The sequence below is a fragment of the Lissotriton helveticus genome, chromosome 1_1 (assembly GCF_964261635.1).
Source record: "Lissotriton helveticus chromosome 1_1, aLisHel1.1, whole genome shotgun sequence".
Taxonomy (NCBI): domain Eukaryota; kingdom Metazoa; phylum Chordata; class Amphibia; order Caudata; family Salamandridae; genus Lissotriton; species Lissotriton helveticus.
The window spans coordinates 1,735,891,587-1,735,914,077 of NC_136057.1; the positions used below are offsets into that span (position 1 = coordinate 1,735,891,587).

At 47.9% G+C, this 22,491-nt stretch overlaps 1 protein-coding gene across 1 annotated transcript in view; it reads right to left on the reverse strand.

The window, feature by feature from the left end:
* The window catches only part of LOC144765153 (uncharacterized), a 31,732-nt gene extending 24,964 nt beyond the window's left edge, over positions 1-6,768 (reverse strand). The window contains exons 1-2 of the mRNA XM_078650314.1: positions 6,703-6,768; positions 4,951-5,011 (exon numbers count right to left, since the gene is read on the reverse strand). Coding sequence (XP_078506440.1) covers positions 4,951-5,011; positions 6,703-6,717 — 76 coding nt within the window. The 5' untranslated portion in view covers positions 6,718-6,768. The remainder of the gene's footprint in view (positions 1-4,950; positions 5,012-6,702) is intronic.
* Positions 6,769-22,491: the final 15,723 nt, after the last annotated feature.

A 22,491-nucleotide genomic window follows, 5' to 3' on the forward strand; every position in this document is an offset into this window, starting at 1 on the left:
AGGATTCCGTTCCCAGCTAAAGTTTTGGAAAAAATAATAAATCTCCAACTTACGGCCTTTGTTTCCTCAGAAAATCTGCTGGACTCTTCACAATACGGCTTCCGGCAAGGGCATGGTACGGAGACGGCCTTGGTCATGGCAGCAGAGGAGCTTCGCTCTATGCTGGTTTCCGGTGCAAAGGCCGCCTTGATCCTTTTGGATCTTTCAGCCGCCTTTGACACCGTGAACCATAACATCTTCATTCTAAGGCTTCAGAAGTTGGGAGTGTCAAGCTTAGCACTAAGCTTAATCAAATCATACCTTAACAATAGGCTACAGTAGGTTCAGATTGATGATTCTTGTTCAAAACATTTTTTCACTTCCTTGTGGGGTACCACAGGGCTCATCTTTAAGCCCTAAGCTGTTCAATCAGTATGTCACCCCCCTAGCTGACGTCATCAGGCAGTTTGGCTTCTCGCTAGTGTCCTACGCCGATGATACCCAGATTGTAGTATCCATCTCAGGCAATCTGGAAGAAACGGCGGCCAGCTTTAATCAGTGTATGACCTGCATGGATCACTGGATGCGGGCAAAGTGCCTAAAGCATAATGGAAGTAAAACAGAGGTGCTTCTGCTGGGCTCAGACTCCACCATTTGGTCTCAGAAGTGGTGGCCCCCAGCTATGGGAATACTTCCCACCCCAGTGCGTAAAGCTAAAAATCTAGGCTTCATCTTCGATGACAGTCTCACCTTCCAACATCAAACCAAGGTCACCTCTCAGGTACATTTAACTCTAAAACTAATTCAGAAGGTGAAACCTTATATTCCCCCACCTGCAGTAAGAACATTGGTAACAACATTGGCATTGGCCAGACTGGACTATGGAAACGCCCTTTATCTGGGCCTTCAGAAACAGCTCTTGCTTAAACTGCAGCATTAAGTCAAAATTGTCAGAACAGAAGTTAAGTAGTGTAAGGGGTAACAGATGCTGAAAACAAGAGCAGTGAGATAAAGCAGCATTAGACAATGTGCAGGTAGGTGTGGCTCCCCGAGGGCCCTGTATATCCAGGTTGACAAATTACAAGTATTTCATTAAGAAGAAAGCAACGATTAGGTCAGGTGGGGGGACAGTAGGTCCTGTCTAAGAAGTGAACACCAGGTCACTTGACAAAATATATCCGCTTAACCTGATCCACCACCAGTAGGTAACAAAAAAATGGGGCGAGGCCTAAAAGGTGAAAACAAATATGTGGAAAGGGGACCAAATGATATAGCAAAATAATGTTGATGATCAACTCCAAGGATCTACTTAAAAGCTTCCCATCATACATTTCATATATCAACCTTTTCTAAACTCAAAACCTAAATTGAGATACAAAGCTAAATGTTTGGTATTTTGCATCATTGCTCTATAGGTTGTCTCTTATTTCATATTTATTCAAATGTATCAGCGACAGCTTAGTTTATCTGCATGTTATACTATATTTCGAGCATTTGCATAGTGTACATTTTGCCTTAGGCTTTTTCCTATGGTGCTGTATCGCTTTTGTATCGTCCGCAATCTGGTGGCTTTCCATGTGATGCAAGTGTTAACAAAGCAGACCAGCCTCTGCTTTGCTTTATGGAGTAAAGATGTGTTATTGATATTGTGGGCTGGTCATACTTTGGGTGAACTGGATAGTTAAGGGTTAAGGCTGTATGTGTTCACCAACAGCGCATACATGCTCCAAATAGCTAAGTATAGGTGTACATGTGCTTCTGTGTATGTGCTGGGTGTGTAGTGTTTGTAATGTTGGAGCTTTTGGTTTTATAGTGAATCTGAATCCGTGTTCATTATATGCTAATGTTTTCTGTTGGAGGAGCTACTGTGATAGCCATCATACTGCATGCCTGCAGTGTGTGGCATGCTGAATATGTGGATGGTGTTCTATTTAATATGTTGTGAGTTTCGTAATCAGTAGGGCTACTGTAACTCACGTGCTGGCCAGCTAAATTACATATCTTGTCTGTGTTAAGTTTGTGAAACATGTTCCGTCTTATGTGTTCTGTTGGAGTTGTGTGGCGTTTCCTAAATGCAGTTGAGACCCCCATGATAACTGATCATAGATTCATCTAGAATGTGTTGAATTTATGTGATAGAGTGCTTGATTTTATTTCAGAGCATTCTGTGGGAGAAAGGCAGACTGTCTTGCTCAGGTTTAGTTATTTCCTGTATCCTACTTCTATGTAAATCTAACTGCTTGAACTACACCTTGCACGTGAGGAAGCCTACGGAGGGAAATGTAAAGAGAATTAGCACTCCCAACAAAGCTTCCATAACTATGCAGACGTAATAAAAGTGCCTCTCATGATACATTCTAGAGCTGTTACTCTCCATTTCTATAATGAGACTCCTCAAATGTTATGCTGTGTTAAAGCCCCCGGCATAGAAGACAGCATATCCAGGAGCTCTCTAACCTATCCAAAAGGACACCAATGCCATTTGCTAATCACAAAGAGCCTTTGGTCAGACATTAGGGTTAGTTTGAGGGCACAAGTATCTCTAGATTGAATGTCAATTTCGATTACAGAGTCCCATAAGTCTGCACAAACTGAAGAAAGTGGCTCCTCAGATGGTCCTCCCTTCATGCCCCAAGTTGCTGCTGATTGAAATTATAACATTAAATAAAATATAATAACATAGTTTAAACTAACATAACATAACATAACTTATTAATCTACTAGAGTTTTAAAGCCATGTTTGCTTGAAAACTAATCAGTTTAAAGATGGATACAAAAATGTCCTGAAACTCGGTACCTACACGTTTCACTGCCAGTCCTGTAATGCTCCTGGTGAAAAAGGCCCTCCAACCTTGGTCTCCCTATTCCGCCAATTGTATAGTTGTTGCCTGCCTTTCTCTGTTTGCAAAATGTGAATATTTGAGTCAGGATGGGAGATGGGGGACCATGCATGGTCAATTCAACTCATCGATGTTAGACTTCAGATACAGCTGAACAATTGTTCATGTTATGTGACTATACGTGTGAATTTATGATAAGGTTTTTTTTTTACCCAGGAATGGTGCAGCTGTTTGTGACTTTTGTATCAAATATAAGAGATTAATATATATAGATTTAGAAGGCACTGCTATGGCAGGCTCTTCTAATTTGCCCATGTAGCAAATCACTGCATTTTGTTAGTGAGGCTTACAAGTTGTGTTCCTGCTCCTATGCTCCCCATTGGAATGTATTTTCTCCAGGTCACTGTTTTGGACAATAACTTCTGAAGCTATTTGTCACATCTATGAAAGTTCTAAAATGTCAGCATTTTTGGTGGCCCAGCCTACAACTGTTCATTTTGCTTTATATTTCTGGGGTTAGGTACCTCCTATCCACAGCCTAGGAGTTCTGTAAAAATGTGTCCGTACTGAACAAGATTCCATTTGTGAGCGAGCCCAGGCTTCTCCTTTTGCCATCAGCATACACTGTCCCTCGGTCTCTGTGAGCCAGGTATTTCCAAAGACACCTGCCGTCTAACGTAGCTCTGCGGCCACCACCAGCATTTGGCTGCACATTTTCACAGCCCACACTACACTTGATCATCTTTATTGTCCTCATAAGGATTTGGGGGGCCCTGGGTAAGACATAATTTGAGGGCATCTGTACAGTACAAATTTGAAATGTATTACCCATTTCCTACTATTTCAATCCTGTTTGATGCCAAACAATACTAAATCATATGTCACACTATAACAGGAGCACACAATAACAGATTAAATATGTCCTGACAGGGATCCCAAAAGTCCTTAAAATGACTCAAAAGAGTCAGTAGTGGCATGAGGTAGAGAATTTTAACAGAGAAACAGAATAGTCAAAGATTAAATAGTGAGAAAGTTCACTTTCCCATGGGGCCTCTTGGAAGGTGGGGGCCCTGGGCAATTGCCTAATTTGCCAAGATTTACAAGAAAGTGACCATGGGGCATATTATCAAGGACCGGTGTTAAAATTATTGCCATTTTATCGGCAGGAAACTGCAGATAAAACAGAGATAATGGGCTTGATAATACGCCCTTGTTAATTCCCATAGAAGCCCATGTTCTGGTATTAACATGGGCTTCTATGGGAATTAACAAGGGTGTATTATAAAGCCCATTATCGCCGTTTTATCGGCAGTTTCCTGCCGATAAAATGGCGACAATTTTAACACTGGTCCTTAATAATATGCCCCTCAGTGCCTAATGCAAGCCACATTGAGTCACTTTCAAAGCACAGGGATGCAACATATTTACAACAATATGTCGCATTTCAGTGCTCCCCTCTGAGCTGGCGTACAAACTGCTGCCGTGAGCAGTGCGTCATGGGGAGATTGTTTTTGTTCAGGAAGGGTTCCCTTCCTGCACAAAAACAATCTGAAATACCGTTTTTCAACCTCTATGTGTGCTGCATTAGCACCCATAGAAGTTGAAAAACTGCATTGTTTCAATGATTGTTGATGTGCCGCAAGGGAACCCTTCCTGTACATAAACAATCATTAGAGGTGATTTCCTCTTTCTATGTGTGCTGCAAAATGCAGCACACATAGAAAGAGGAAAAGAAAACGAGGAGAAATTAATACATTTCTCCTTGTTGCGCCTCCCTACGCCTCCGCTGGGGAGGCGTAGAATTCACACTCATTTCCAGGTTTATGATTCCTTGTGAATCTGAAAATGTGTCTGGTTCCATGGGTGCTGCGTGTGAACACCCATAGCAACACCCATGGAAAGTCCCTTTCATGCAAAGTGCTGCGTGTAAAGTGGTCATATTTACAAGGACAAGCAAAGTCACACAGGGTGGCTTTTCCTGTACTTGTAAATATGGAGCGTTGCCATGCGCCACCGGTACAACACAAAAAATGATGAACCGGTGTGTCAAGGGGCTTGTAAATCTGCCCCTCAGAGTACATTTATGTCTAGTGGCATGAGGTAATGAGGGGTTTTGCTTTCGACCACTTACCTCCCTCGGGGACTGGTCTGCAGCAGCAGATTACTGCCCTCAGGCGGGCTCGCATGCAGAACTACAAGAGAAACAGAAAGAATCATTTGGTCTTTCTCTCTAAAACCAGATTTCACCATTTCATCATATTGATATACAATGTTACACCCTGTGCCGCTCAGCCATTTTCTCGTTGAAATGTAGTAGTTAACTACTGAAGGGAATCCGCTATATTTAAATGCCATGGTCGGGGAACAGTCGGAACACTGTGGTCTAAACCATGAGTGTTCCAAGTCCGCTAGATCTACAGCACATGCCTTAACCACACATATGCCCTAAGCACGCATATGTGTGGTTAAGGCAATATGCATACTAACTGCTGCCTGCTACGGACAGAAGCAAGAAGACCTTGCAGGAAGCGGTGAGTTTAATTGTGCTGGGTGTAGTTTTGGGCTGGGGGTTGTTTTGTTGTAGTTTAGTAGGCTGGTGGGGTTGGGGTAGTTTTATAGGCTGGGGGTGAGTCAGATTTTGTTTTGCCGGCTGGAGGGGGTGGGTCGGGTTGGTTTGTTGGCTGGTGGGTGGGTCAGGAGTAGTTTTGTGGGCTGGGGTTGATTCAGTGTTGTTTCACGTTCTATGAGCCTCCTCGGTGAGCTGCCCTATATCTCACTCCTGCCTTGAAGGGGAAGTAAATTGTTTCACCAAGTGTAACTCTTTCACTTCACATTGAAGGCCTGTAGTGGAGCGAGCTCTAAACATGATGTTTGTACAACTATGGGAAAGAGATCACACCCCTACTTTTTTTTTTAAGAAACTAAATTGATTGTCAACAAAATTGAGAACATCTCAAATGACAACTCTTTTCATGAAAGTGAAAACTTTAAAGTAGGCACTCTAATTTGCTCACTACTTATCCTCCCGAACTTTTAAACTAACATTGTAAGTTGGGAAGAAACCACGGGGCAGATCTAAAAGAAACTAACGCAGCGCGATGAAGCAAGTCATTTTGCTGTGCTGCACTGTGTTAGTTTCAAAGCACAAGGATGCAACATATTTACAACAGTATGTTGCATCTCTCTGCTTCCACTTGAGCTGGCACACAAACAGCTGCCATGCGCCGGCGCAGGCATCCTTGCACAGTGGTGCAAGGATGCCACGTCATGGGGAGATTGTTCTTGTGCAGGAAGGGGCACCTTCTGACACTCTGACACATTTCCAGATTTACGATTTCTTGTAAATCTGGAAATGCATCAGTGGACATGGATGTTGCGTGGGAACACCCGTATCAACACCCATGTCCCGCCCCTAACACGCAAAGTGAGGCATGAACTGGGGCGATACTTACGAGCACAGGTTAAGTCACGCAGAATGACTTTACCTGTGCTTGTAAATATCACTCAGCAGGCTACGCCACAAGTGCCTCATGCAACTAGATGCACCGCGGCCTATGGGGATTGTAAATCTGCTCCCATATATTTAGGTCCGATAATTTCTCAGTCATCAAACAAAAACATAGTTCAAAGGTCACTACAAATACTCTTCTCACTCCCTGTGTTTTTAGTAGGTGACACTATATTGTTTCCTCTCCTGTTTTAAAACATTGCATGTCTTATGTTTTACCTTTGTTCACCTTCAGCTTCTTTTAGAATCGGGACTTAACATGTGAATTTTCACTCAAATAGCAGTACTCATTTCTATTTCAGAAACTCAAACCCTGATAATGACAATTAAGCATAATACCTCATTTACACTTACAGGCATGAAATCAAAACTCACATTGTTGGACATCATGAATTGAGTGAAATTCAAATTTCAACTGTGGTTGATGGTGCTCACTCAACTAGACTGTAGACAATTAACTAGGAATCAAGAAAGAAAAGTAATGAGTTGAGTCAAGAACTTCAGTTGTCACAATAATTTTAGAGCAAAGGATTCCATGAGCTGTGAACGTCGGAGATCAGTGGCATAACCTCCCATAGTAGGAAGCAGTATACAATATATGCTTTATAAACACTGGAGATTCAAGACGGGTCTGTGAACTACGACCTTATTTTTTAACATGAATAATTTCTGATGTCTAAAGGGGAATATTAGAGAAAGAACATTATGTCTATAAACAGGGTTCAGTTCAGGGGAGGCGAGAGGAGAAAAGAAAACTTGATTCTCACCTATGCTGTTGTTATACTAAATCCCCAAATACCAAAATATTTTAATATCATTTCGCCAAATAGAATGAGAAAACACCTTCACTGCAATGTGCTGTACAAAAGAATTCCTCACTTCTCATCCCTAAAACCCAGACCTTAAGTTACTATTCTCATAAAAGGATTGGCCTATATCAGAAACTGTGGGGATTAATATTTTCATCAAGTAATACTCCCTTTCTATAAGTGACTACTAAACAATTGTCTAGACTTGGGATGAAACATGTTGGCCCTATGGGACCTTGTAAATGATTTTTAACTATCCAAAGTGCTTTTGTTACATGGAATCAGCTTCATTTTGCTATATGAGAATAATGCCCTAAAACATCACCTGCTTGTGGAACAACTATTCTCTGTCTACAACAGCGTCATTGTTTAAACATATTTTTGGTTGCTTTTCAAGTTGCAAGCTAAATGTATAAGCATGAAGGAAATAGATTGTAAGAACAGCTCAAGATGGCACCAAGGCTGTTCAAAAAGCCTTTCAAATTACCTAATCAGCTAATTTATAAGTTACTGGAGTAAGTATGTAGATTAATCAAAATAAGGAATGGGCAGGTCTCTTGGAGGGATTGTAGTTGGCATAAGAGACTTGTAGGGGAGCATTACACTCCTCCTGCTTGCAGAATGGATGTGTGGGTGACAGTGATATTTTATGAATGCAGGCCACCCAGAGCCCCTGTAATAGATTATGTGTGTGTGTGTATATCTTTGAACTGGATGTGAGGACAGACGTATTGTGAGAGTTCAATGAGTTGGAGTTGGAGGGTGGAGTTGGAGTTGGAGGGTGGAGTTGGAGTTGGAGGGTGGAGTTGGAGTTGGAGGGTGCAGTTGGAGTTGGAGGGTCCTATCGGCTATGGCAATGCTTGTTGGTAGCAAGCAAGGACAGTGCTGTTGTGGTGCTGAGTGATGATGTGGTTGGGCTGAGTGAAGTGGCGGCGTATTAGAGTGATGTGGTGGTGTCCCAGAGTGAATTAGTGGTGTCCCAGAGTGATGTGGTGGTGTCCCTGAGTGATGTGGTGGTGTCCCCGACTGATGTGGTGGTGTCCCTGAGTGATGTGGGGGTGTTCCTGAGTGATGTGGTGTTATTCCCAGAGTGATGTGGTGGTGTCCCTGAATGAGGTGGTGGTGTCCCTGAATGATGTGGTGGTGTTCCTGAGTGATGTGGTGGTGTCCCTGAGTGATGTGGTGGTGTCCCTGAGTGATGTGGTGGTGCCCCTGAGTGATGTGGTGGTGCCCCTGAGTGATGTGGTGGTGTCCCTGAGGGATGTGGTGGTGTTCTTGCGTGATGGAGGGTGGAGTTGGAGGGTGGATTTGGAGGGTGGAGTTGGAGGGTGGAGTTGGAGTTGGAGGGTGGAGTTTGAATTGGAGGGTGGAGTTGAAGGGTGGAGTTGGAGGGTGGAGTTGGAGGGTGGAGGGTGGGATGGAGGGTGGAGGTTGGAGTTGGAGGGTGGAGTTGGAGTTGGAGGGTGGAGTTGGAGGGTGGAGTTGGAGCATGGAGTTGAAGGGTGCAGTTGGAGGGTGGAGTTGGAGTTGGCGGGTGGGGTTGGAGGGTGGATTTGGAGTTGGAGTTGGAGGGTGGAGTTGGAGGGTGGAATTGGAGGGTGGAGTTGGAGGGTGGAATTGGAGTTGGAGGGTGGAGTTGGAGTTGGAGGGTGTTGTTGGAGTTGGAGGGTGGAGTTGGAGTTGGAGGGTGGAGTTGGAGTTGGAGGTACGAGTTGGAGGGTGGAGTTGGAGTTGGAGGGTGGAGTTGGAGGGTGGAGTTGGAGTTGTAGGGCGGAGTTGGAGGGTGGAGGTGGAGTTGGAGGGTGGAGTTGGAGTTGGAGGGTGGAGTTGGTGTTGGAGGGTGGAGTTAAAGTTGGAGGGTGGAGTTGAAGGGTGGAATTGGAGGGTGGAGTTGGAGGGTGGTGGGTGGGTTGGAGGGTGGAGGTTGGAATTGGAGGGTGGAGGTTGGAGTTGGAGGGTGGAGTTGAAGGGTGCAGTTGGAATTGGAGGGTGGAGTTGGAGTTGGCGGGTGGAGTTGAAGTTGGAGGGTGGAGTTGGAGTTGGGTTTGGAGGGAAGAGTTGGAGGGTGGAGTTTGCGGGTGGAGCTGGAGTTGGAGGGTGGAGTTGGAGGGTGGAGTTGGAGTCGGAGGGTGTAGTTGGAGGGTGGAATTGGACGGTGTAGTTGGAGGGTGGAGTTGGAGTTGGAGGGTGGAGTTGGAATTGGAAGGTGGAGTTGGAGGGTGGAGTTGGAGTTGGAGGGTGGAGTTCGAGGGTAGAGTTGAAGTTGGAGGGTGGAGTTGGAGTTGGAGGGTGAAGTTGGAGGGTAGAGTTGGAGGATGGAGTTGGAGGGTGGAGTTGGAGTTGGAGGGTGGAGTTGGAGTTGTAGAGCGGAGTTGGAGGATAGAGTTAGAGTTGGAGGGTGGAGTTGGAGTTGGAGGGTGGAGTTGGAGTTGGAGGGTGGAGGTGGAGATGGAGGGTGCAGTTGGAGTTGGAGGGTGGAGTTGGAGGGTGGAGTTGGAGGGTGGAGTTGGAGTTGGAGGGTGGAGTTGGAGAGTGGAGTTGGAGGGTGGAGTTGGATTGTGCAGTTGGAGGGTGGAGTTGGAGTTGAAGGGTGGAGTTGAAGGGTGGAGTTGGAGAGTGTAGTTGGAGGGTGGAGGGTGGGTTGGAGGGTGGAGGTTGGAGTTGGAGGGTGTAGTTGGAGGGTGTAGTTGGAGGGTGGAGTTGGAGTTGGAGGGTGGAGTTGGAGTTGGCGGGTGGAGTTGGAGGGTGAAGTTGGAGTTGGAGGTTGGAGTTGGAGGGTGGAGTTGGAAGGTAGAGTTGGAGGGTGGAGTTGGAGGGTGGAGTTGGAGTTGGAGGGTGGAGTTGGAGGGTGGAGTTGGAGTTGGAGGGTGGAGTTGGAGGGTGGAGTTGAAGTTGGAGGGTGGGGTTGGAGTTGGAGGGTGAAGTTGGAGGTTGGAGCTGGAGGATGGAGTTGGAGGGTGGAGTTGGAGTTGGAGGGTGGAGTTGGAGTTGTAGAGCGGAGTTGGAGGGTGGAGTTAGAGTTGGAGGGTGGAGTTGGAGTTGGAGGGTGGAGTTGGAGTTGGAGGGTGGAGGTGGAGTTGGAGGGTGCAGTTGGAGTTGGAGGGTGGAGTTGGAGGGTGGAGTGGGAGGGTGGAGTTGGAGTTGGAGGGTGGAGTTGCAGTTGGAGGGGTGGAGTTGGAGTTGAAGGGTGGAGTTGAAGGGTGGAGTTGGAGGGTGTAGTTGGAGGGTGGAGGATGGGTTGGAGGGTGGAGGTTGGAGTTGGAGGGTAGAGTTGGAGTTGGAGGCTGTAGTTGGAGGGTGGAGTTGGAGTTGGAGGGTGGAGTTGGAGTTGGCGGGTGGAGTTGGAGGGTGAAGTTGGAGTTGGAGGTTGGAGTTGGAGGGTGGAGTTGGAAGGTAGAGTTAGAGGGCGGAGTTGGAGGGTGGAGTTGGAGGGTGGAGTTGGAGTTGGAGGGTGGAGTTGGAGTTGTGGGGCGGAGTTGGAGGGTGGAGTTGGAGCTGGATGGTGGAGTTGGAGTTGGAGGATGGAGGTGGAGTTGGAGGGGTGGAGTTGGAGGGTGGAGTTGGAGTTGGAGTTGGAGGGTGGAGTTAGAGGGTGGAGTTGGAGGGTGGAGTTGGAGTTGGAAGGTGGAGTTGGAGTTGGAGGGTGGAGTTGGAGTTGGAGGGTGGAGTTGGAGTTGGATGGTGGAGTTGGAGGGTGGAGGGTGGAGTTGGAGTTGGAGGGTGGAGGTGGAGTTGGAGGGTGGAGTTGGAGTTGTAGGGTGGAGTTGGTGGGTGGAGTTGGAGGGTGGAGTTGGAGGGTGGAGTTGGAGTTGGAGGGTGGAGTTGGAGGGTGACGTTGGAGTTCGAAGGTGGAGTTGAAGTTGGAGGGTGGAATTGGAGTTGGAGGGTGGAGTTGGAGTTGGAGGGTGGAGTTGAAGGGTGCAGTTGGAATTTTAGGGTGGAGTTGGAGTTGGCGGGTGGAGTTGGAGTTGGAGGGTGGAGTTAGAGTTGGAGTTGGAGGGTAGAGTTGGAGGGTGGAGTTGGAGGGTGGAGTTGGAGTTGGAGGCTGGAGTTGGAGGGTGGAGTTGGAGTTGGAGGGTGGAGTTGGAGTTGGAGGGTGGAGTTGGAGGGTGGAGTTGGTGGAGTTGGATTTGGAGGGTGTAGTTGGTGTTGGAGGGTGGAGTTGGAGGGTGGAGTTGGAGTTGGAGGGTGAAGTTGGAGGGTGGAGTTGGAGTTGGAGGATGGAGTTGGAGTTGGAGGGTGGAGTTGGAGTTGGGTTTGGAGGGTGGAGTTGGAGGGAAGAGTTGGAGGGTGGAGTTTGCGGGTGGAGCTGGAGTTGAAGGGTGGAGTTGGAGGGTGGAGTTGGAGTCGGAGGGTGTAGTTGGAGGGTGGAATTGGACGGTGTAGTTGGAGGGTGGAGTTGGAGGGTGGAGTTGGAGTTGGAGGGTGCAGTTGGAGGGTGGAGTTTGAGTTGGAGGGTGGAGTTCGAGGGTAGAGTTGAATTTGGAGGGTGGAGTTGGAGTTGGAGGGTGAAGTTGGAGGGTAGAGTTGGAGGATGGAGTTGGAGGGTGGAGTTGGAGTTGGAGGGTGGAGTTGGAGTTGTAGAGCGGAGTTGGAGGGTAGAGTTAGAGTTGGAGGGTGGAGTTGTAGTTGGAGGGTGGAGTTGGAGTTGGAGGGTGGAGGTGGAGTTGGAGGGTGCAGTTGGAGTTGGAGGGTGGAGTTGGAGGGTGGAGTTGGAGTTTGAGGGTGGAGTTGGAGTTGGCGGGTGGAGTTGGAGGGTGAAGTTGGAGTTGGAGGTTGGAGTTGGAGGGTGGAGTTGGAAGGTAGAGTTGGAGGGTGGAGTTGGAGGGTGGAGTTGGAGTTGGAGGGTGGAGTTGGAGGGTGGAGTTGGAGTTGGAGGGTGGAGTTGGAGTTGGAGGGTGGAGTTGGAGTTGGAGGGCGGAGTTGGAGGGTGGAGTTGGAGTTGGAGGGTGGAGTTGGAGTTGTAGGGCGGAGTTGGAGGGTGGAGTTGGAGCTGGAGGGTGGAGTTGGAGTTGGAGGGTGGAGGTGGAGTTGGACGGGTGGAGTTGGAGGGTGGAGTTGGAGGGTGGAGTTGGAGGGTGGAGTTGGAGTTGGAAGCTGGAGTTGGAGTTGGAGGGTGGAGTTGGAGTTGGAGTTGGAGGGTGGAGTTGGAGTTGGAGGGTGGAGTTGGAGGGTGGAGTTGGAATTGGAGGGAGGAGTTGGAGTTGGAGAGTGGAATTGGAGGGTGGAGTTGGATTGTGCAGTTGGAGGGTGGAGTTGGAGTTGAAGGGTGGAGTTGAAGGGTGGAGTTGGAGGGTGGAGGGTGGGTTGGAGGGTGGAGGTTGGAGTTGGAGGGTAGAGTTGGAGTTGGAGGGTGTAGTTGGAGGGTGTAGTTGGAGTTGGAGGGTGGAGTTGGAGTTGGCGGGTGGAGTTGGAGGGTGAATTTGGAGTTGGAGGTTGGAGTTGGAGGGTGGAGTTGGAAGGTAGAGTTGGAGGGTGGAGTTGGAGGGTAGAGTTGGAGTTGGAGGGTGGAGTTGGAGGGTGGAATTGGAGCGTGGAGTTGAATGGTGGAGGGTGGAGTTGGAGTTGGAGGGTGGAGTTGGAGGGTGGAGTTGGAGGGTGGAGTTGGAGGGTGGAGTTGGAGTTGGAGGGTGGAGTTAGAGGGTGGAGTTGTAGTTGGAGGGTGGAGTTGGAGGGTGGAGTTGGAGTTAAAGGGTGGAGTTGGAGGGTGGAGTTGAAGGGTGGATGGTGGAGTTGGATTTGGATGGTGGAGTTGAAGTTGGAGGGTGGAGTTGGAGGGTGGAGTTGGAGGGTGGAGTTGGAGTAGGAGGGTGAAGTTGGAGGGTGGAGTTGGAGTTGAAGGATGGAGTTGGAGTTGGAGGGTGGAGTTGGAGTTGGGTTTGGAGGGTGGAGTTGGAGGGAAGAGTTGGAGGGTGGAGTTTGCGGGTGGAGCTGGAGTTGAAGGGTGGAGTTGGAGGGTGGAGTTGGAGTTGGAGGGTGTAGTTGGAGGGTGGAATTGGATGGTGGAGTTGGAGGCTGGAGTTGGAGTTGGAGGGTGGAGTTGGAGTTGGAGGGTGCAGTTGGAGGGTGGAGTTTGAGTTGGAGGGTGGAGTTCGAGGGTAGAGTTGAATTTGGAGGGTGGAGTTGGAGTTGGAGGGTGAAGTTGGAGGGTAGAGTTGGAGGATGGAGTTGGAGGGTGGAGTTGGAGTTGGAGGGTGGAGTTGGAGTTGTAGAGCGGAGTTGGAGGGTAGAGTTAGAGTTGGAGGGTGGAGTTGTAGTTGGAGGGTGGAGTTGGAGTTGGAGGGTGGAGGTGGAGTTGGAGGGTGCAGTTGGAGTTGGAGGGTGGAGTTGGAGGGTGGAGTTGGAGTTGGAGGGTGGAGTTGGAGTTGGCGGGTGGAGTTGGAGGGTGAAGTTGGAGTTGGAGGGTGGAGTTGGAGTTGGAGGGCGGAGTTGGAGGGTGGAGTTGGAGTTGGAGGGTGGAGTTGGAGTTGTAGGGCGGAGTTGGAGGGTGGAGTTGGAGCTGGAGGGTGGAGTTGGAGTTGGAGGGTGGAGGTGGAGTTGGACGGGTGGAGTTGGAGGGTGGAGTTGGAGGGTGGAGTTGGAGGGTGGAGTTGGAGTTGGAGGGTGGAGTTGGAGTTGGAAGCTGGAGTTGGAGTTGGAGTTGGAGGGTGGAGTTGGAGTTGGAGGGTGGAGTTGGAGGGTGGAGTTGGAGTTGGAGGGAGGAGTTGGAGTTGGAGAGTGGAATTGGAGGGTGGAGTTGGATTGTGCAGTTGGAGGGTGGGGTTGGAGTTGAAGGGTGGAGTTGAAGGGTGGAGTTGGAGGGTGGAGGGTGGGTTGGAGGGTGGAGGTTGGAGTTGGAGGGTAGAGTTGGAGTTGGAGGGTGTAGTTGGAGGGTGTAGTTGGAGGGTGTAGTTGGAGGGTGTAGTTGGAGTTGGAGGGTGGAGTTGGAGTTGGCGGGTGGAGTTGGAGGGTGAATTTGGAGTTGGAGGTTGGAGTTGGAGGGTGGAGTTGGAAGGTAGAGTTGGAGGGTGGAGTTGGAGGGTAGAGTTGGAGTTGGAGGGTGGAGTTGGAGGGTGGAATTGGAGCGTGGAGTTGAATGGTGGAGGGTGGAGTTGGAGTTGGAGGGTGGAGTTGGAGGGTGGAGTTGGAGGGTGGAGTTGGAGGGTGGAGTTGGAGTTGGAGGGTGGAGTTAGAGGGTGGAGTTGTAGTTGGAGGGTGGAGTTGGAGGGTGGAGTTGGATTTAAAGGGTGGAGTTGGAGGGTGGAGTTGAAGGGTGGATGGTGGAGTTGGATTTGGATGGTGGAGTTGAAGTTGGAGGGTGGAGTTGGAGGGTGAAGTTGGAGTTGGAGGGTGGAGTTGGAGTTGAAGGGTGGAGTTGGAGGGTGGAGTTGGAGGGTGGAGTTGGAGTTGGAGGGTGGAGTTGGAGGGTGGAGTTGGAGTTGGAAGGTAGAGTTGGAGTTGGAGGGTGGAGTTGGATTTGGAGGATGGAGTTGGAGTTGGAGGGTGGAGTTGGAGGTTGGAGTTGGAGGGTGGAGTTGGAGGGTGGAGTTGGAGTGTGGAGGGTGGGTTGGAGGTTGCAGTTGGAGGGTGGAGTTGGAGTTGGATTGTGTTGTTGGAGGGTGTAGTTGGAGGGTGTAGTTGGAGGGTGGAGGTGGAGGGTGGAGTTGGAGGGTGGAGTTGAAGGGTGCAGTTGGAGTTGGAGGGTGGAGTTGGCATTGGCAGGTGGAGTTGGAGGGTAGATTTGGAGTTGGAGTTGGAGGGTGGAGTTGGAGGGTGGAGTTGGAGGGTAGAGTTGGAGGGTAGAGTTGGAGGGTGGAGTTGGAGGGTGGAGTTGGAGGGTGGAGTTGGAGTTGGAGGGTGGAGTTGGAGGGTGGAGTTGGAGGGTGGAGTTGGAGGGTGGAGTTAAAGGGTGGAGGGTGGAGTTGGAGGGTGGAGTTGGAGTTGGAGGGTGGGGGTGGAGTTGGAGGGTGGAGTTGGAGTTGGAGGGTGGAGTTGCAGGGTTGAGTTGGAGTTGGAGTGAGTTGGAGTGTGGAGTTGGAGTGTGGAGTTGGAGTTGGAGGGAGGAGTTGGAGTTGGAGGGTGGAGTTGGAGGGTGGAGTTGAAGGGTGGAGTTGGAGGGTGGAGTTGGAGTTGGAGGGTGGAGTTGGAGGGTGGAGTTAGAGGGTGGAGTTGGAGGGTGGATTTGGAGGGTGAAGTTGGAGTTGGAGGGTGCAGTTGGAGTTGTAGGTTTGGAGTTGGAGTTGGAGGGTGGAGTTGGAGTTGGAGGATGGAGTTGGAGGGTGGAGTTGGAGGGTGGAGTTGGAGGGTAGAGTTGGAGGGTGGAGTTGGTGTTGGAGGGTGGAGTTGGAGTTTGTAGTTGGAGGGTGGAGTTGGAGGGTGGAGCTGGAGTTGGAGGGTGGAGTTGGAGGTGGAGGGTGGAGTTGGAGGTTGGAGTTAGAGTTGGAGTTTGAGGGTGGAGTTGGAGTTGGAGGATGTAGTGGAGGGTAAGTTTGAGTTGGAGGGTGGAGTTGGAGTTGAAGGGTGGAGTTGGAGTTGGAGGGTGGAGTTGGAGTTGGAGGGTGGAGTTGGAGTTGGAGTTGGAGGGTGGAGTTGGAGGGTGGAGTTGGAGTTGGAAGGTGGAGTTGGAGGGTGGAGTTGGGGTTGGAGGGTGGAGTTGGAGGGTGGAGTTGGAGTTGGAGGGTGGAGTTGGAGGGTGGAGTTGAATGGTGGAGGGTGGAGTTGGAGTTGGAGTGTGGAGTTGAGGGTGAAGTTGGAGGGTGGGGGTGGAGTTGGAGGGTGGAGTTAGAGGGTGGAGTTGAGGTTGGAGGGTGGAGTTGGAGGGCGGAGGTGGAGTTGGAGGGTGCAGTTGGAGTTGGAGGGTGGAGTTGGAGGGTGGAGTTGGAGGGTGGAGTTGAAGGGTGGAGTTGAAGTTGGAGGGTGGAGTTGGAGTTGGAGGGTGGAGTTGGAGGGTGGAGTTGGAGTTGGAAGGTGGAGTTGGAGGGTGGAGTTGGGGTTGGAGGGTGGAGTTGGAGGGTGGAGTTGGAGTTGGAGGGTGGAGTTGGAGGGTGGAGTTGAATGGTGGAGGGTGGAGTTGGAGTTGGAGTGTGGAGTTGAGGGTGAAGTTGGAGGGTGGGGGTGGAGTTGGAGGGTGGAGTTAGAGGGTGGAGTTGAGGTTGGAGGGTGGAGTTGGAGGGCGGAGGTGGAGTTGGAGGGTGCAGTTGGAGTTGGAGGGTGGAGTTGGAGGGTGGAGTTGGAGGGTGGAGTTGAAGGGTGGAGTTGAAGTTGGAGGGTGGAGTTGGAGTTGGAGGGTGGAGATGGAGGGTGGAGTGTGGAGTAGGATTTGGAGTTGGAGGGAGGAGTTCGAGGGTGGAGGGTGAAGTTGGAGGGTGGAGTTGGACGGTGGAGTTGGAGTTGGAGGGTGGAGTTGGAGGGTGGAGTTGGAGTTGGAGGGTGGAGTTGGAGGGTGGAGTTGGAGGGTGGAGTTCGAGTTGGAGGGTGGAGTTGGAGGGTGGAGGTGGAGTTGAAGTTGGAGGGTGGAGTTGGAGTTGGAGGGTGGAGGGTGGAGTTGGAGTTGGAGGGTGGAGTTGGAGGGTGGATTTGTGGTTGGAGGGTGGAGTAGGAGTTGGAGGGTGGAGTTGGAGGGTGGAGTTGGAGTTGGAGGTTGCAGTTGGAGGGTGGAGTTGGAGGGTGGAGTTGGAAGGTGGAGGGTAGAGTTGGAGGGTGGAGAGAGAGGGGTAGGGATGAGAAATTAAGAAAAGCGGCTGGTTGAGTGCGTTACCATGTGTGGAGACGCATCCTTGTGACTGGGCACACCTTATTGGTTCGTCGCAATCACGACAGACTCCTTTGGGTTTCCAAATTGGCTTGCTTTTATTTTAGGTTCAAATTTTTCAACATTGTTCATATATTTAGTTTTTTTTAACTCCTTTAATCCATATTAATGCATATGATTAAATTGTATGGAAACTGTAGTTGTTCACACGAGACAAATGCTCCAATGCATTTCAGGTCGGAAGAGCCCTTTCTCAAGGAGCACTGAAAACATAATGATAAACGCCTTTAGAATGTAGATCTAACTTGAAGACATATATATGTTCAAAACATTACAATGGTGTAAAATCAACTGGTAAACATGCTAGCCTAGTCACATAATAGCAAGTGTAAAAATACCTTATAACCCTAGGGGATTTTTTGGGGGACGTGGCGATGTTTAGAAACAAATAGTGAACTGGGTAAAAAATGAGTCATGCAAGCGCTTGTTGAAACACTTACGCCAGGGTAGTAGGTCTGTTTGGTGAAAACCTAGGCGAAAAATAAGGAAAGTATCGTAAATGAACGTTTCAAACCGAGTGGTGAAACGGCATTATGATACCCGTCGGGGCCCGACTTACTTGTAAGATTTATCGAGCGCTTGCAAGACGCTTCAGGTTGTGTTTCGTCAGCTGCTGTGGTAACGGCAATCTGATGCGGAGTTGACGCGAAGTGGAACATAAAGTTGTGATTGACGAGGTGAGACGGAGCCATGTGACTAGTCATGTGGCTCGATCTTAAACATCGTAAAAGGACTAGGGTTGAGATGGCATTCAAGTCGCCATATTGAAGTGGGGAGGTTATAACCAAAAATTATGGAATGGTGAGGTTTAAAGGGATCTGCGGACAGCTGGGGTGTGGGGTGGGGAAAAAAACTGAGTTTTATAGGTGCATGGCTGTAAAGTGTAGTAAAGAACATACATAAGAATGTAATTCAAAAACAGTAATGACATTCAAGCTGATGCTGCCAAGGGGCAAAGTGAGAACAAGGTACCACACAGGGTACTACAAGAAGGCACTAAGTTCAATGCGGTCGTTTAGACCGTGCGGCTTCATCGCCTGAAGCCTGTAAATCCAGGCTGTTTCCCGTTGAAGGAGAACCTTGTTATAGTCTTTGCCTTCTTTTTTGCAAATAATCTCAAGTACCAAATATTTAAGTTGAGCCACGTTGTGGTTGAAGTCATTAAAATGAATGGCAACATTGGATTTCTGATTTTTTGTTCGGATGTTTGATTTATGTTCGTTGAGGCGAACCTTAATTTTTCTGGTGGTTTTTCCCACGTAGATCATGCCACATGGGCATTTGAGAAGGTAGATAAGATTGGAGGAGTCGCATGTGGCATCCACATTGAGTTTAATTTTGAAACCTCTCATTGGGTGGTTGATACTGTTTCCAGGAATGACATTGTTACAGCTGTTACAATTATGGCACGGACGTGTGCCAGTGTGTGAAACCTGTTCATTCGGCGGCTTGGATAATAATTCTTTGAAATTTTCAGTTCTTGTGTAAGCGAAGAATGGTGGTTCTTTGAAGATGTTCCCAAAGTCAGGTTCAGACGACAAGATGCGCCAATGTTTCAAGATGATACTTTTGAAAGTTTTACTGGCAGTAGAGTATCTTGATACTAATACCATTCTTTTGCTGTCTTTTTTGGTAGTGGATCCTCTAAGGGCTTCCTCTCGTGTGATGTTAGATACTTTGGTGATTGCTTCGTTGAGGGTTGTTTGTGGATACCCTCTGCTTTGAAACCTTTTGGCCATTTGTGTAATTTGGGTGATGCATACATCTGGATCTGATACGATTCGTTTTACTCTTAACATTTGGCTGAATGGTAAATGTCTTTTCAAAGAATCCTGGTGGAAACTGGTGTGATGGAGAGTATTATTACGGTCAGTTGCTTTCCGGAAAAGATCTGTTTCTAATCCTGTTTCTGAGAGTTTTATCATGACATCAAGAAATGTAATTTCTTTGTCGCTGATGTTCCATGTTAGTATGATGCGGTTATCTTTGGTATTTAGTGTGTTTAGAGCCTTCTCTAGAGTATGTTGGGTGTTCTTCCAGATGAAGAAAAGGTAGTCTATGTAGCGAACATATAATAGGAGGTTGTCGGTCCAATTAGTGTCAGTGTAGATATGTTTTGACTCAAATTCGCCCATGTATAAATTCGCGTAGGTCGGTGCTGCGCAATTGCCCATTGACATGCCGGACATTTGTAGGTACCACTGTTGGTCATGTACAAAGTAGCTATGATAGAGTGTATATATCATCAATTCCATGAGGAAGGTTTGGAGAGATTCCGTGATGTCACTGTTCAATAGGACATTTTCAATAGCCTCGATGCCACCGCCATGGGGAATGGAGGTGTAGAGGCTTTTCACATCGGCGGTGCATAGGATCAATGGTACGTCATTGGTGATGATGATTTTGTAAAGTTTTTTTTTTAATTCTGTGGTGTCTTTAATGTAACTTTTTAGCTTAGTTACGGATGGTTGAAGGTATCGATCAAGGAATTTACCAATCGGCTCGTGTAGGGACCCTCTTGTGGATACGATGGGTCGGAATGGGGGGTTCGTCAAGTTTTTGTGAATCTTCAGCAACATGGTTATCGATGGACTTCTGGGATGTTCTACTATCAGGTATTTTTTGGTGCGATCATCAATGATGCCGTCTTCATGCGCTTTGGTGACAAGTTCCATGAGTTCATTTTTGTGTTGGAGGGTAGGATTGCCTCCAAGGGGGAAGTATGTTTCCAGGTCAGAGATGTGTTCCTTAATTTTACCCTCATACATGCTGGTGTTGAGGATGACAAGGGCACCCCCTTTGTCAGCTTTGAGGCATTTAATGGTGTTATTACCTGCGATTTTCTTTAGGGTATCTTTATCTTTCGTGGTGATATTTTGTCGTGTTTTTTTGTTCAGATTCAGTTTTGAGATGTCTTGTCTCACAAGACTTTCAAAAGTATCTATACTTTTGTGGCTGCATGGAGGCATGTAGGTGCTGGATGGGCGTAGGCCCCACAATTGGTCCATTTTGGTGTCAGTAACCGGTGGTAAGATGTTGTCGAAGAAGTGTCTCAAACGTAGTTTCCGAGTCAACTTGAAGGTGCTGACTTCCAACTCCAATAAGTTTGTGGTGCTTGTGGGAATGAAGGATGTACCTCTTTGGAGGAGTTTAATTTCTTGGTTGGTGAGATGTGTGTCTGATATATTTATAACTAACGATTCTTCTTCCCCTTGGCTTTCTTTTTGTTCAATGGTTGGGTGTCTTCTTGATCCTTTTCCTGCTCTTTTTCCCCTCCGGGGTTGTTTGTTTTGTTTAGTCCTGCCTCTAAAAAAGGCACAGATGTCGTAGGGGTATCGTCTGTACTGTTTGGAATGGATTTTTGCCTTGAGTCTCGTGATTCTCCTGGTCTGGTGAATTCTGGGGTTGTTTTTCTTGGTGGGCGGTTGGTGCTTTCACTGCCTGAGGATGATGTATCGGTGTTTTGGTTGAAGGGTTTGTTCGGGCGACGCTGGGCATATACGTATGCCCAGGTGTAGACCTCCCCTAACTTATAGTCTAGGGTGTCGCGGCGAAATTTGCGGATTTTTCGTTAGTTAATCTCCTTGGTGTGTTTGTCTAGCTGTAAAGTTATATCTTCAAGAATTTTAGATAATTCCTCTGGAGTGATAGAGTCCTTGAGTTCCTGTTCAATGTCAGTTATTTCTTTTGTCAGTTCCAGCAGAATGGTAGATAACTCCTCCACGATCAAGAGAATTAAGTCAAGACTACATTTATTTAGGATGGCGTTCCACTTTTCTTGGAACACCTGTGAGTTTTTGCATAAAGATGGTTTTAATGCGATCCGTAGTCCTCTGGGTATGCGCAGGGCCTTGTGAAAAGAAAAGCGGACATCAAAGGAAGGGTGGGAGGGAAGGAGCATATGAGGTGTGAGTGAACGAAAGTTAATTGCTGTAAGAGGGGGAGCAGGAAGTGAGGCCAAGCGCGCGCTGGCGAAAGCAGTCTCCTGCTTTCAAGTCAATGCCAGATGCCTGCTTTGCACTTTAAAGCCTCACATGCACTGGCCATAAACCACATTCCAGAGGTCTTTGGTAGACTTTTCTTTTCCCCTTACTATAATCTCGCATAGCGATTGCTTACGCAATAGCTAGGCTCGACCTAATGAGGGGCATCAATCAGATCAAAACTATTCTATTCATAGTGACTTGCAAAACCCACCATAAAGATTGTGTGAATATATTAACATTGAAGGCAAATACTGAACCATCTACTGCCCTAACCTCTGCAGGAACATTCTTAGTGATCAAAGGTATCTCTAATGATTGTCCAAACTTAATAACTATATAATTCCTTGAGACACCTAAACCTGACCTGAAGTCCTGAAACCAATTCACCTTGTTCATTGGATAAAATAATTTTGTTAGGAACTGCTAAATGAGTAATCAATCACTACATAGTATTAGCTGCCTATTTTGTGACAAACTGCTTATCTTCACTCAACAAGGCAGCACCATTTATTGTCGAGGCACTCAGATATCCACTGGTTGTAACCTTTCTAACTGAAGGCATCTGTATGTGACTCTTGAAAATTCTATGTTTACTGTGACAATCTTTTAGATAATATCCAGATTTACCACAATACAAACACATTCTTTGTACACATCTTCTTTTCGTTTCTTCCTTTTTTCAAAGCTCATATCATAATAAATTGCAAGGATTAAAAATAAAAAAAAGACTGTTATAAACGGAGGTTTGCTCCCTGGGGCGGGGCCTATGTTGGCACCGCGAATGTCACATCTGCTGCTGACTACGCCAACAATACGATACAGTGCCAAACAATGCCAACTACCAGCATGCAAGGGGAAATTGCAAAAAATGATTCAGGATGCAGTCTGACACTATGGAATATTCTCATATAAAGAATCAGCGTCTAGAGAGAGTCTCTACCAGCTAAAGCGTTATGGAATGTAAGTAACTTGTTCGTCAAGATGTTAGTTTTCACCTCTGTTGTAGGTAGGGTCAGGTCAAGGACCTCCTCAGACCCTAGGCACCACAGACATAGTTCATGGGGATCTGTCACAGACATTGGTTTTCAACATTCCCTGAAATGTTTAAGCCCTGTTGTTTTGGTAGGTGACATATTGTCACTGGGACTCTGAAAAAGAACGTTTTGGGAGAAAAACAGTTGTCAAAGAGAGGAGGAGTAAGCTCTGTTTCCGCCTCAAAAAGCATGTATACAAAGGAACTGGCATCAGCACACCTGGATATGGTTATTTACACCCAAGTCTTCTGGAGTGGAACAACGTCAGCACGGAGGTGCACAACGGCATCTACTGGTATACAAGAGTACTGCTGCTTTTAAATATCTGGATCCAGTCTGATGCCTACCAGAAGCCTTAAAACAGCAGCATGTCATGCCAATTGTATTTGCTCTAGCATCATCCATGTAGCCATGACTGTCACAGCAACCTGTTGCTTTCATTGAACCCCCAGGTCATACTTTCCAACCATTCAGTAAAAGGTGGAAATTCATTAAGGAACTATTTGTCTCATCATCTTAAGAAAAGAATGGTAATTATTCTAGCT